At 45.7% G+C, this 13,553-nt stretch overlaps 1 protein-coding gene across 3 annotated transcripts in view; it reads left to right on the top strand.

The window, feature by feature from the left end:
* GAD1 (glutamate decarboxylase 1) overlaps nucleotides 1-13,553 on the top strand; it is a 38,847-nt gene that overhangs the window by 4,134 nt on the left and 21,160 nt on the right. For all 3 annotated transcript variants that reach the window (XM_060151440.1, XM_060151439.1, XM_060151441.1), the window contains exons 3-5: nucleotides 5,019-5,177; nucleotides 6,527-6,769; nucleotides 11,335-11,425. In XM_060151440.1, the coding sequence (XP_060007423.1) occupies nucleotides 5,019-5,177; nucleotides 6,527-6,769; nucleotides 11,335-11,425 (493 nt within the window). The remainder of the gene's footprint in view (nucleotides 1-5,018; nucleotides 5,178-6,526; nucleotides 6,770-11,334; nucleotides 11,426-13,553) is intronic.

The raw sequence follows: 13,553 nt of genomic DNA, 5'->3' as shown, positions 1-13,553 counted from the left end.
AGGGTTTGAGGAGCTTGCCCTTGAAGGAGAGGAGGGAAGGGAAAGGGGGCAGAGGGGGCGTGGGGCCGCAAGACGGAGAGTGGGTATCGGGCACGATTTGCTAGAGAGGAAGGAAAATAGATCTGGGAGCTGGACGGGAGAAAGAACTGCTCTCCGGAGACGTAAGGATCTAAAATGAAAACGCCCAAGGGCTGTAATTTTTTTTTTTTTAAGGAAAAAGGGAGATTTGTTCGAAGGGACACAGCTGAGTGGCTCCGACTGAACAATGAGAACTTGCTTTCCTTGCTACATTTCACCGTCTAAAATTTCTAGCCTTATCGGGCCAGAAAATACGGACGTCCCCGGTCAGGGGGTGGAGAGGCGGGGTAAGATTAACGAGGGGCTTATTAAAAGGCCATCCGTCAGCTGCTGCGCGCTGGAGATAGTGGCGGCGCAGGCGTAGGCACGCCCGCCCAGCCCCGGGAGCGCCCGAGAGTGGGCCGGCGAGCCGGTGGCCTCCGGGCCTGATCTTCCCAGCTGCCCTGCATCCCGGGGCCCCAGGGAGGCGAGAGTTTGTGGCCGGAGCGAGAGGAGTTACTTGGCAGCTTTTGGGAGTCACCCTCCCTTCCCCGCCTTGCGGCGCGGCGCCCTCCCTGCGTTTCTGGGGCTCTGTCCCCTTGATCCCAGAAGCAGCTTTACGGTGAGGAAGGGCTGCTCGACTCCAGGACCTAGCCGTTTTGCAGGGAAAGCCCAGCCCTGCGGCGGGGAGGCCCCGGGGTTTGGCCCTCTCCCCAGCACGCGAGGCCCGCGGGGCGAGGCCTGGGCCGCGTCCCCGCGCGGGGGCAGCTGGCGGCAGCCGAGCTTTGTTCTATAAATAGCCCCCTTCTCCCAGCCGCCATTCCCGGCTTAATGGCCCGTTTCGCGCCAGGTCCCTTCGGCGGCCGCGGCGCTCGGCTTCAGCAGCCGTCATTGTCATGCAGCCGGGCAAGCAGAACTGAGCGAGCCCTGGGCGCCCGCCACGGTCGAGGACAGGGTGGGGGGAGGCTTGGGGTGAGGGCTGCTTTCCTCGCGGTCCTAGGCCTGCCTAGCCAGCGGCCTTCATCCATCCCCATCCCCGCTTCCCGGCCTCGGCCCTGGGCGGTGCCCCCTGCTGCCCCGACTGCAGACCCTCAGGGTCGAGGGAGAAGAGAAGGTCTAAACGCCGCTTCGGTGACACACCCGAAGTGACCCGAAAAGGTAAAGGGGCAGTAGCATCCCTGGGTCCGGGAATAGATGTCCAGGCACAGGGGTACGGGAATTGGGGAACAGAGGTTTGCATCAGCTTCCCCTGAGGGAGAGCTCTTGGGCATTTGGGGGCTACCATCCTCAGGGAGTTTCTTCTCTGTTTTTACCCACCTCCCCAACATTAATTTCAGGAAAGCAGAAACACCTGTGACAGGAGAGGGCTGGTAGTGTGTTGAGGGGAAATTGCCTTCTGCTAATACACATGCTCTGGGGGCCACAGGTTAGGAGGATTTACAATAGGTTTGATTCTGAAAGGAAACAAAACAACAGGAGGATTTGTTTTTCATACTTTGCGCCAACTCTGGCTTTCCATTTTAGTCTAGTTACCGGAGGCAAAGTGCAGTCTTTGGTTTTGACTTGAATCCACAGACCCCTCCCCTCGTCCACACATAGATTCCCCCACTCCCTTCATCCCAGACCTTCACGGGCTTGAAGGGTGCCCTCTTGACCTGACACTCTCCAGGTTGGTTTGACTTTTCACCTTAAGAGAGTTGAGGGACTAATGGTCATCTTCTCACTTCCAGATCCATTGCCCTGGGGGACCCATTCATTGCCCTTGCCAAGATTCCACCCCACCCCCTCTCCTGGATCCTCCCCCCCCCCACCCCGCCCCAGGAAGACAAAGCTCCAAGGAAGGCCCCTGGTCTCACCAGTGTAACCCTTAGCTCTGGAGGCAGAATCCCGTGGGAAAGCAGTCAGCCAGAAGACACCCAGGGTCTTGCCAAGAGGTAGAGAGCCTGGTGGCTACAGGCATGATAGCATGACCTAAATCGAAGGAGATGCAGGGAGCCCTAAGTGCTGGCTCTGGGCTCTGCTAACTTCCCAGTGTGTCCTTGGGCCTCAATCACTTCTGTATTCAGAGGTCCCAGACTGGCTACCAGTTACAGCCCCTGAGCTGTTTTATTTAGCCCATGCAGTGTGTGTGTTTGTGCGTGTGTTTAATTTTGTGTCAGTCACCAACTTTTAAGTATACATTTCAAATATTCTGTATTTATTATGGCTTCTCTTGAAATTAAAAAAAAAAAGTTTGAGGTGGGGGAGAGATCTGGCAGGGTACTTATAGCCCAGAAAAATCAGGGAAAGAGCCCCATCCTCTAGGGAGATGCAACTCCATGCTACAGCTTGGTGAGAGACAGCAAGGGGGTTGGGCTTCAAGCCTCACTTGCCCCCTTGGCCAGGTGCCCTTATGCTAGGCTCAGTTTGAAACCCCACTTGGAAACAACCAGCTTGAACCAGGTGCTCTAGTTCCTCACACCTCCCCCCCCTCAAAGGGCTGATTAGGCCTTTGAGTTTGGGGGCAGCTGTGAGGACCAGCCGCAGGATCGCCCCTCGGCTCATAGGTGGAAGCTAGCGAGGGTGCTACGACCGGGCCAAAGCTCAGCGCAGCTTCAGCTCCCCTCCGCTTGCCTCTTTGCCTCTTAAGAATGTTCAGCTAAGTTACCTTAAACTAGATCCTTATAGCTGAGGTATAGAGCAAAAGGGAGTACAGTCTGCTTTAGTCTCAGGGACCTCTGCTTCCAGGACCCCTTGCTAGCCAGGGAGGTCATCAAAGCACTGACCTCAATGTCATCCACCGCCTCATTATCCTTGGAGAAGCATACGAACTTCCAGAGCCTCTCAGAGCCCAGAGAGGCCTGGCTCCTTGACCTTATTTTTGAGGCTCCCAATATTTTAGAAAACAACTACCTTCCAGAAAGGTGCTATTCCAAAAATAATATCCATTAAGTGTTTATATTAGCAAATTAATATTAGCAAATTATAATGCAATATAAGTGTGCTTTGCATAGGATAGTTATAAGATGTATAGAAAACACTAATTCCTTGTGCACTCCAGGAAGTATGGTCCAGGAATGGGATGCAGGTTTAAAGTGTCGTAATTGGCATCTTTCATTCCTATCAGGACACCTCTGGGAATGCCTGTGAGAAGAACTCCTTTGGAGATAATATCCAAAGCCCAAATGCAGGTCCTAGGTCCTTTGCCACCTAGGAAAGGAGTTGCTAAGGGGTTTCAAGGCAGAGACTTTCCCAGGGAGTGAGTCAAAACCGACCAGAGGTCAGAGACCTAAAGAGCAGGAGTTCAGCTAGGCAAGACCTCACCTCCATTAGGGCATGTGGACTTGGTCTTTTCAGCCTGTCTGAAACAAATTCCACTGCTGCCTGTTTGGGTGGAGGGGGGCAGTCTCACTCAGAAGCCAGGTGATACTGCATCCCTCTGGCAAATGAGTGCTAGCTTCTCATTTTGGACTCTGGGGATTTGGAGGAGGAATTCAGAAAGTAGGAGCGGAGGTGAAGGGGAGGATGCACCCCCCATCTTTATATCCAAGTGTGGAGCTCTATTATAGTGTATTTCCCCCCTTCTGATGTCCTTTAGAGCTTTAGTGATAAGTTTTAAAGGTGCTGAGAACAATGAAAGGCCTGGTGCCTCTGCCTTCCTATTCTTCCCTCCAAAAATAGACCCTGCTTCTGTGTGTGGGAGGATTCTAATCACTGCAACTTTCCCCCTGCACCCCTCCTTCCTCCACCCCTCAACACTGAATTGCAGTCCTGGGGAAGTAAAGCTGAATTCCCCAGATTAACTTGCCTCTCGTGGAACCTCCCGGGACTTTCCTCCAAGCCTGCCTTGTGACGTATGTGACTCCCCAAGGATCTTGGTATCTACAAATACAGCTTTGGGGTCACCAAGAAGCTTAGAACTTCCTTCCTCTTTTCAGGGTGTTGCATTTCAGACTAAGATTGAGGCCGAATTGGAGGAGATGCTGAGGGAAGGAGTGGGTCCGCAGGTCCCGAGCCCCAGAAGGGACAGGTGGAGGTACTGAGAGAGGAAGTGTGCTCCTGGTTGGCAGAGCCTCAGCCCTTTCAGCCCAGCCTGCTTCTGGGTTTGCCACTGGTAGTGTTTGCACTGCTCACCTCAGGCAGGAGAGATTTCCGCTCCTTCTGAGGGGCAGGGAGGAGGTGCTTTGACTCCCACCCTGGGCTCAGAGCTCATCTCTGTGGAGTTCTTGGATGGCTGTCTAGCTTTATTACGTTGTTGGTCACCGTCTGCCAGTCTGCAAGCTCCTGGAGAAGAGGGGCTCTGTCTCATTTATCTTTACCTGTCCCTGGTCCTAAATGCTTAGTAAAGTCCTTTTCCACAATAGGTGCTCAATAAGTATTTATGGAATTAAATGTCACCACACATAAGATTTTAGGCTTTCTTGTCTCTTTCTCCAATACCTTTATTTAAGGAGAGAGGGTGGTACAGGGAAAGCTGCCCTTCAGTTTTGGGTGAGAAAAATTAAACTTACATTCAACCCTGGTAACATTTACCTGGAGTCCAAGGAAGGCATCTTCCCCAATCCTCAGTGCTGGTCTCACCCCCTCCTCCCTCTGGTTGCACAGCCCATAAACCCAGAGCTGGCAGCATCCTCTCCGTTTGTGTCCCTTCCCTTAAAACCCCATCCTGGGGCTGGTTACTGGAGTGGAAGCTGTCCAATTGACTTAATTCTGCGTTCACTGTCATGTTCAGAGAGGAGAATGGGCTTCACTTACTGTTTTTCTCTCTTGCATGACTGGGTCTGCGCCACTGATGACACTTGGTACTGCCCCCTCCCCGCCTGGAGGCGAGCAGTGCCAGAGCCCTTACATATAAAACAGACACTCGGCTTCTGTTCGGGAAAAGTGAGAACCCTGCTTGGAGAGTCGACCTGGGCCAGCAGCAGACCCTCCGAGCCTGGGAGTTTGGTGCCCTTCCTCTGACCCAGCTTCTTGTGCTACAGGCTTCTTGCAAAGGACCAACAGCCTGGAAGAGAAGAGCAGGCTTGTGAGCGCCTTCAAGGAGAGGCAGTCCTCCAAGAATCTGCTTTCCTGTGAAAACAGCGACAGGGATGGCCGCTTCCAGCGCACAGAGACCGACTTCTCCAACCTGTTTGCTCGAGGTAGTCCCCAACCCCAGCCCTAGTGCTATCCAGTAGGTTGCTTATTGGAGTTTCTTTACTTTTTCCTGAAACCTTGCTTCTTTTACAAAAAAAAAGCCATTCTCTCTGAACCATCATGAAACTGCTTTCCCAACATTTGAATATAATATACTCCCTCCTTCCCTGTTGCCCAGGTCTCCATCATTTGAAAGCTGGATGAGGGCAATCCGTAAAACAGCCAACTCTAAAGATACTTGCAGGGACGAATACACAGTCATAGAATCTCAGAATCCAAAGAAATCTTTCATATAAGAAAATCCAGCGATTCCCTCCATAGCATTTATCCTCCAAGGGTGGTGTCCACAACAACAAAAGCACCCTGTAGGAAGCTGTGTAGCTGGGCCTCATGACCAAGTGCTGTCCTGAAGGTCATTTTCCTTTTGAAGATCTTTCACTCATTACCACTGCCCCTACAACAACAGTCTCAGGAGTTGCTTTCCCAGTCTTTCATTACCAGCTCAAAGGTAAACCCACCCCCCTCCCCCCTCCCCCTTCCCCCTTCCATGAACTCCCCACAAGCCATGGAGGCCAAACCAGAACAGAAAACAAGATTCACTAAACCTTGGAGAGAGAATCCAAAGAATAGACACAGAGCATTATATACAGCCAGTCTGTCCTTGAGCTATGGCTGACAACTTCAGTTGGGGCCCCCTACAGCTTTCCCCCCTGGCTACCCCCCAGCCTGACTCTACCTAACACAGGCCGGAACCCAGAGTCACCTTCTGGCATCCCAGAGGCCAAGCCCTAAAAGGTAAGGTCAAGAGAGGGGCAGGAGTTCCCTCTCCCACCTTCCTGAGCCCCACTTTCCAGTTCTAGTTTTCTGTCCAAGGACAACATAAAGAACCATCCTCTTCGGTGTGACCTCAGCCTCTACCCAACAGAAGCCTCACCCGCCACCAGCAACAGATCAAGCACATCATAACACCAAACCGAAAGCCCAGTATCTGAGCCAGATGTACAGAGACACACCTGGTACTAGGGGAGCAAGACAGATGCCCCGTCCATCACACGCCTGACAGGTGCCCAAATGGATAACTGCAGGGGAGGCTGCTCGTGACTTCTCAAAGCGTTTCAATTAAGAGCAGCCTAACTATCAGAAACTCTGTGAACCCCCAGAGAATATATGCAGCGCTTCTGTGTGTACGCCGATGTACATTGTTCTGGGGAGATGGTACGTCAGGTTCTCAATGCATGCATATCCTGGAAGAAAATCAGTCCTATAAAGATACGGATGTTAGGGATTTCTAAGCTGACTGAGGAAATCCGGATAGGAGTCAGGTGATAACCCCTCATGGGCTTCCCCCCACCAGATCTGCTTCCGGCTAAGAATGGGGAGGAGCAAACTGTGCAGTTCCTGCTGGAGGTGGTAGACATACTCCTCAACTACGTCCGCAAGACATTCGATCGCTCCACCAAGGTGCTGGACTTCCACCACCCCCACCAGCTGCTGGAAGGCATGGAGGGCTTCAACCTGGAACTCTCTGACCACCCTGAGTCCCTGGAGCAGATCCTGGTTGACTGCAGAGACACCCTGAAATATGGCGTCCGCACAGGTAAGGGTGAGAGCCAGGTGGACACGCAGTGGCAACCTCGGCCTGCGTCAGACCTTTGCCAATTGCCAGGATGTCGAAGTCATTTTGAAGGAGAAACACAAACCCGGGTGAAGGAAGGCAGCAAAGCGCTCCATGACCTCAGAACCACCAGACTCAGTGACAAAATCCCATGATTATTTATTGTTGTCAAAATAGATTTAAAAGATACAGATACATGGTGCTGTGTCAAGTTCTGTATAAAGAGTTTTAATTCTTGGTTTGAGGCTATTCACAACCTTAAGAGAGCAGAATGATCCATTCTCTACTTCTTCTCCCGCTTCCATTTTCACGCCTGCTTCATTCTGATAAATCTGACCCTTGCCTGTCCCTGAAACTGGGGAGAATTGGGCCCATTTTCTTTTCTTTCTGTACTAGTTTCCTAGGGCTGCCACAACCGATTACCACAAACTGGGTGACTTAAGACAACAGAAATTTATTATCTCACAGTTCTGGAGGCTAAAAGTTCAAAATCAAGGTGTCTGCAGGGCCATGCTGTCTCTGAAGACTCTTGGGAAGGAGCCATCCTTGCTGCTTCCAGCTTCTGATGGTTGTGGGAATTCCTTGGCATTCCTTGGCTTGTAGATGCATCCCTCCAATCTTTGCCTTCATCTTCACATGACATTTTCCAAGAGTCTGTGTCCAGGTTTCTCTCCTCTTTGGATTAGTGCCTACCCTAATCCAGTATGGCCTCATCTTAACTTGTTTACATCCACAAAGCCCCTATTTCCAAATAAAGTCACAGGAATCAGGGGTTAACACTTGAACATATCTCTTACAGGACACAATTCAACCCCCCACACCCTCTATTTGCTAGGCCCCAAAGCCACACACTTACACACCCTTTGCATTCTACTCCATCCTCTGGAGTTCAGGTATCCTGAGGCACCCAATCCTATCTCCACCAGGGAGCCCTGGAGGACACCCTCTTGCCTCCTTTCCACGTTATAGGAACTCTCTCTACTCAGCAATCCTGGCCAAGTGGTTACTCTCCAGTTGCCTCAAGTTCAAGGACTTTTGGGATCTCTGTCTGGCTCTTTCTAAGCCTAGGAATCAAGCAGTGGTTTCTTCTCCCTACCGTCTTTCCCCACCGCAGCCTGGCTCTCCTGAGCCCTTGGGCAGACTGATGTACAGGAATGGGCAGTCCATAGCATGGTTGTCCCCACAGAGGAGCCCCTGACGCCATGACTGGTAGCCTCTTGTTCTTTTTTCTTTCTCTCTCTCTCCTTTATTATCCTGCTCACTCTTCCTAGTCATTTGAAGATATGACTGGGGAGGGTGTCGTAATAGGACTGAGTAAGGCTATTGGATGTCAAAAACAAGGGTTATAATGAAATAATGAGGCTGGCCAAAGAGGCATTTTTAAATAATGAATCCCAAACAGCTTTTAAAGTCTGCTAACACCACTGGTATAGCTGTAGCTTTCTTGAATAACTGCAGGATGGACAAGACTCAATTATATTACAAAGTCTGTGTTTGATTTTTAAAGAAAAACATGCTCATCAATTTAGTTACATCTCACCTTGGTCTGATGACTAATCTGTTCCTGGTGGAGATCAAGTTGTTATTTGGCTAGGAAAAAAAACAGAGTTCTCTGTGTATGTTTTAGCTTGACTAGCTTTGGTCCACTATTTTTATTTTGTCAGTTCACGCCACAAACACTTTATCAGAGAGACGAGACCATGTACGTTTATCACGAAGCTCAGAATAGTGTTGCCCCTCAAAGAAAAATACATGGATTTGTCATAATAGCAACTCATATCGCCTACAAAACTGAAGTATCACGTGGTCAGAGAAGCATGGACTCTTACTAGAGTCGAGTGTGTGAATCCAATTAGATACTTAGCCTGGAGCCATTCATCCCTGTTCTTCAGAGCAGCTTCTAGAAGCAGATATTTGCATTTGTAGAGTTCATAGTCTTCAGGCAATGTGAAACCTGCATCGCAGGGTGCTGACTCTGGCAAAGTGTACTGTTGCTTTCATGGGAAAACACATTTCCTAGTTGCTGGTCTGTAGTTTAGATGTAGTTACTGGAGCAATAGAGTAAACCCACAGGTATTCTGCAATGGAAGTGGAAGATATTTCTTAAGAGTATTAATGCACAGCCAGAATAATGAATAGGGTTTTAGAATGAAAACATACTGATCTGGGAAGCGTCTGTGGAGGGATGATGATGGCCTTTGGAAATTTCTCTACAAATTAACAAAGACTTCTGAAAAAGGAACCAATGTATATACATTCTCCAAGAACTGAGAGAAACGCTAGTCAGCCCTCAGTCACAGTAGACATGCTGACTTCCTTAGTTTTCCTTTTTTGAACTTTTTATCATGGAAATTTTAAACTTATACAAAAATAAAACAGTGTAATGAACCCTGTATACCCAACACCCAGCTTCAGCTATTAGTAGCTCTTGCCGGTGTTGTTTCACCTGACACCCCACCCACTCCCCTCTCTTCTATACTATATGGAAGCAAATCTCCAGCATAATATTATTTCATTCATAAATAAATATTTTTTATCCTCAAGGACTCAAAAAAAACACATTATCATTGGTACATCCAGAAAAATTTATAATTTTTTAATATCACATATTCAGTCAGTGTTCAAATTTCCAGTTGTCTCATGAATGTCATAAAGTTTTATTTTGTTACAGTTTGAGTCAGGATCCACAAAAGTCCCCCACACTGCAATTGCTTAATATGTCTCTTAATCAATAAATTTCTTCCTGCATCTCTTTTGTTTTTTGAAGCTTATTCAAAAATTTTACTTTAAAAAATTACTCTTTCTTTCTCTCCAACCTGACTCTAAGCCATGTGCTGCTCAGTACCACGTCTATCACCTGTTAGTATTTTTGTTGACTATAGACAGTTGAAATTGAAATTTAAACTAGGTCATTTTGTTGCTTGATAGAAATTCTGGTATGAGATTTTGGGGACATTAAGCTATAGCCATAAGAGGAAAGTAAGGTTTGGGGGGACTTTGTGTCCTTTTATATTTTAATAGACCATGAGATATTGTTTCGCTTTTGTTTGAGGGTATTTGTATCAGTCTGTCTGTCTGTCTGTGTCCATCTTTTGTCTCTGCTATGCGATGTGCTTTTGATACATTGTCAAATGGTGTGATTGCATTTATTTATCATTCAATCTTGTCTTAAAATGAAATGTTGTTAAAAGTTTTCAAATGGGTATTGTGTGTGTGTGTATATATATGTACATACATATTTATATTTAAATGGACTTCAACAAAATTAGTTATGTTGTAGGAGATCTCATAGATTTTGTTGGCACTGAGCCGAGTAGAGCAAAATGGACCAGTTTAAGCTATTTAGAGTAATCTACATGAATGTCTGGAATCTGGCCTTGAATTTACACCGAGCTTACTGTTTATGCTTCTTTTATTCTTTCTAAAGCTCAGTATTATTTTTCGAGGACTCTTGAGGTGCGGGGATCTGTATATCCTGCTATAAGAAGTCCTAGTCTAGATGTTCTGAATGAGTCCTCATCGCAAGGAGGGAAGGATATACTTCCTCAGAGAGGGGACTTAGACCAGGAACATTCCAACATTAGCTCTCTGACAGTTATTTCAGAGGCAGAAGCAATTTCCTCTGGAAACACAGCAGTCAGCACATCTTTCTAACACCAGTTCTCTGTCACACACCCCTAGATAATCTATTGCGTTGGCGCCTTCGTGTCAGCCAGGCCAAGCCTGCTGTATGGGGTTGAGTTTTTCTGTGAAGGCCAAGTTGGCCAAAATTTGGCAATAATCCCGAATTTGCTGAGAACAAAGCCTGATAAAGCATAGAGTAGGTTGAAAAGGACTTTTGAGTTACATAATAATAAAAATTATTCTATCAACAACTCAATGAGTGAATGAGGCTGTGTCTGCCCCTGTTTCACAGAGCAGATGCCAGGTCATCTCAGCAATACATCTAGTTTAACAGTCACCTGACTATATGTGGGCAAAACACACCAATGCTTGGCGTTGTATTTGACTGACACAGAGGCCCAGGGAGTGATGGCTGCCTCGGCATCAGCCTCAGAGCTGGCACTTACCCTGGGCTTGGTTCGGTTCACAGAGCCACTGACCCCTTCTGAGGCCTGCAGCCCCTCCTCCTCCCTCAGCATACCTTGATTTGGAGAATAAAAGCTTGAGGTGTTAAGTTAAAAATTGAAATATTTATGGAGAAAAAGAGGACCACCACATCCAGATTTGTATTTTAAAAAATACAACAGAGGAGCTCATCTGGAAATCAACAATACTGGACAGATTACTTGTTTTATGACATTGGATTTCTTTTACTTGAAAAGCATTATGCTTTAGAAACATGTAAGTTTGGGAGACATCTTCAATGTTAAAGGTTGGTATAGGGTGGGTCAAAGTGCCCTTCCTTCAGTATTCTTGGGCAGCCCTATTAGACCATTGGGATAGAGGTCCCATCACTGTGGCCTAGTGGAGTGGACCTTCTGATTTGAAGACAGCTTGAAAACTCTGGATTTGCCTTGATGCTTGTCTGTTACTTACCTCCTTAGGTCATCCTCGATTTTTCAACCAGCTCTCCACTGGATTGGATATCATTGGTTTAGCTGGTGAATGGCTGACATCAACTGCCAATACCAATATGTAAGTCCCACATATTATTTCCACGTAAGCAAACATGATGTCTGAGTATGGCTTGTTGTATTAAAAGTCCAATTCCAGTGGTTCTATAATAATTTTATTACAGTTTGCCCTAGTCATCTTTTCTCTTAAAATCTTTTAGGTTTATCACAGTTCTGAGTTAAAGGTAGATACTTGATAAACTATTTTTTAATTGAATAATGCAGTTTAATAAGAGCATGGTCATAAGAAGTCATGACTCTAGCTTTCAAAATTTAGTGTGAAACTTCATGTTAAAAGACTCCATATTTCTTAATGATATATTTAAAGAGATCATGTTCTGGGATATAATCTTGGTCCATTTTCCCACCCAAGCATATTGCTCCTTATCATTTAGGTCATATTTTCTTCATAATTAAAGAGGCCATAAAGCCACAAACCAATTTGATCAGCCTATTGTTCAATTAAAAATTCTAAAACAATTCATGTAGTGATATCCCTTTGAAAGGAATTATATATCCCTTTCAAAATAACTGTTTTTCTGAATGTGAAATTTTTTTCATACTTGAGTAGGCAAAGCCTTTGTTTGTTTCTATGTTCTTGTAAATTTATTTGAAACTGTCTCTAAGGTCCTGGCAGTAGGAGGGTTGTGTGTGCAAGTAATACCTGGGTAGTCTTCTGGTAATCACCCCACAGTTTCTTCTACACACAACGTGCCATCTTTGGAGACAAGGACAGGTTACAAGTTGATGGAGGGGCATCATAGCCTACTAAGTACTGTCTTTTCTTTCAACGCTAAGATTATGTTTTACCACTATGTATCCAGACAGTGGTACCACATTCTATGAAAGTGTCCAGAGGGAAATAATAAAACAAGGTTATCGCAATAAGTTAAAAATAACTACATAAGAATTATATGGGTTTTAGTCACTGTGGAAATATTTGGAAAATAACCGTACACTTTTTAGTTCATGGTAAAGTAGATTTGAAAAATGAATTTAGGTGAAAGGGTGGTATTATTTAAAATGAGAAATTCCATTTGACGTCAAGATAGAACGTAAGTTATTAAAGTTCAAGGTATTCTATTTTTCTTAAACTACTACCAGCCACAGAACCTGAAAGGGCATTTTAAACTTATATATTGATTTGTGTGTGTTCCAAAGCTGTTTAAGGCTGTGACTCAAAATACTTAACTACATTCAGAAAAGTTTCTATTAATTAAGGCCTCCTGCTTTGTTTGCTAATTTAAAACAACAACAACATTTAAAAAGCAAATGTGACAAGTGACACCATTAGTGCCAAAAGGCATAAAAGATTAAATTGATGGAAGTCAAATGGTTTTCCTGCTCCCTACTTGCAAGTCAAGGTTAACTTCACAGAATGTTCATGTTGGATCACTGAGGCTCTGAAGGGCTGGGAGGAATTCAGGTCAAAGATACAATCACCTGTATGATCTCCTAAACAAAAAAACTCCCCTTTGCAGTCTTTATGTTTATGGTTTGTGAGATAAAAATATATCAGCAAGCATAGACATAATATATTAATTATAACTTGAAAAAAGACAGTGATGTTTAACTGAAACATCTCACACTAAGGAATGATTTTAATTAGAAAGTACAGCTTTAAAAAAAAAAACTTAACTATTTAGAAAATAAATGAGAAAAATAGAGTAAAAGGTACATACCCATTAAGGCCCAAGTACCCTTATTCATACAGGCACCAAATTCACCCAGTGTCTTTGAGTGTGTATTCTGTAGGCCTCTCAGCTGTGACTTCCTAATATATATGGCTCAGTCTCAAGGTAAATAGAAGGAATTCACCCCGTTGAACCATTTATGACCACATATTCTCCTAAAAGACTTTTCTTTAACCAGGGAAATCTCACAAATTCTCCTTTTTTTTTTTTTTTTTTGTATGTGTTCATAAAATGAAAGTCCCTTACCCTTCCCTTACCTCAGCTCAGCCATATGAAGCGCTAAAATATTGTCCAACCATCTGAGGTCAAGGTCAGTCCAACTAAATGGCACATAGTAATTGCAGCTGTACTGAACAGTGGATATTTATAAAATATGATCCGATTCCAACAGATCGATAGCAAAGGTTATTTAAAATACTGAAATAGTTTCTGTCAGTTCTAGAGACAAGGCATTGT

The sequence above is a fragment of the Lagenorhynchus albirostris genome, chromosome 6 (genome assembly GCF_949774975.1).
Source record: "Lagenorhynchus albirostris chromosome 6, mLagAlb1.1, whole genome shotgun sequence".
Taxonomy (NCBI): Eukaryota; Metazoa; Chordata; class Mammalia; order Artiodactyla; family Delphinidae; genus Lagenorhynchus; species Lagenorhynchus albirostris.
The sequence above is the reverse complement of the archived record's forward strand: the minus strand, read 5'-3'. Positions and strand labels throughout refer to the sequence as shown.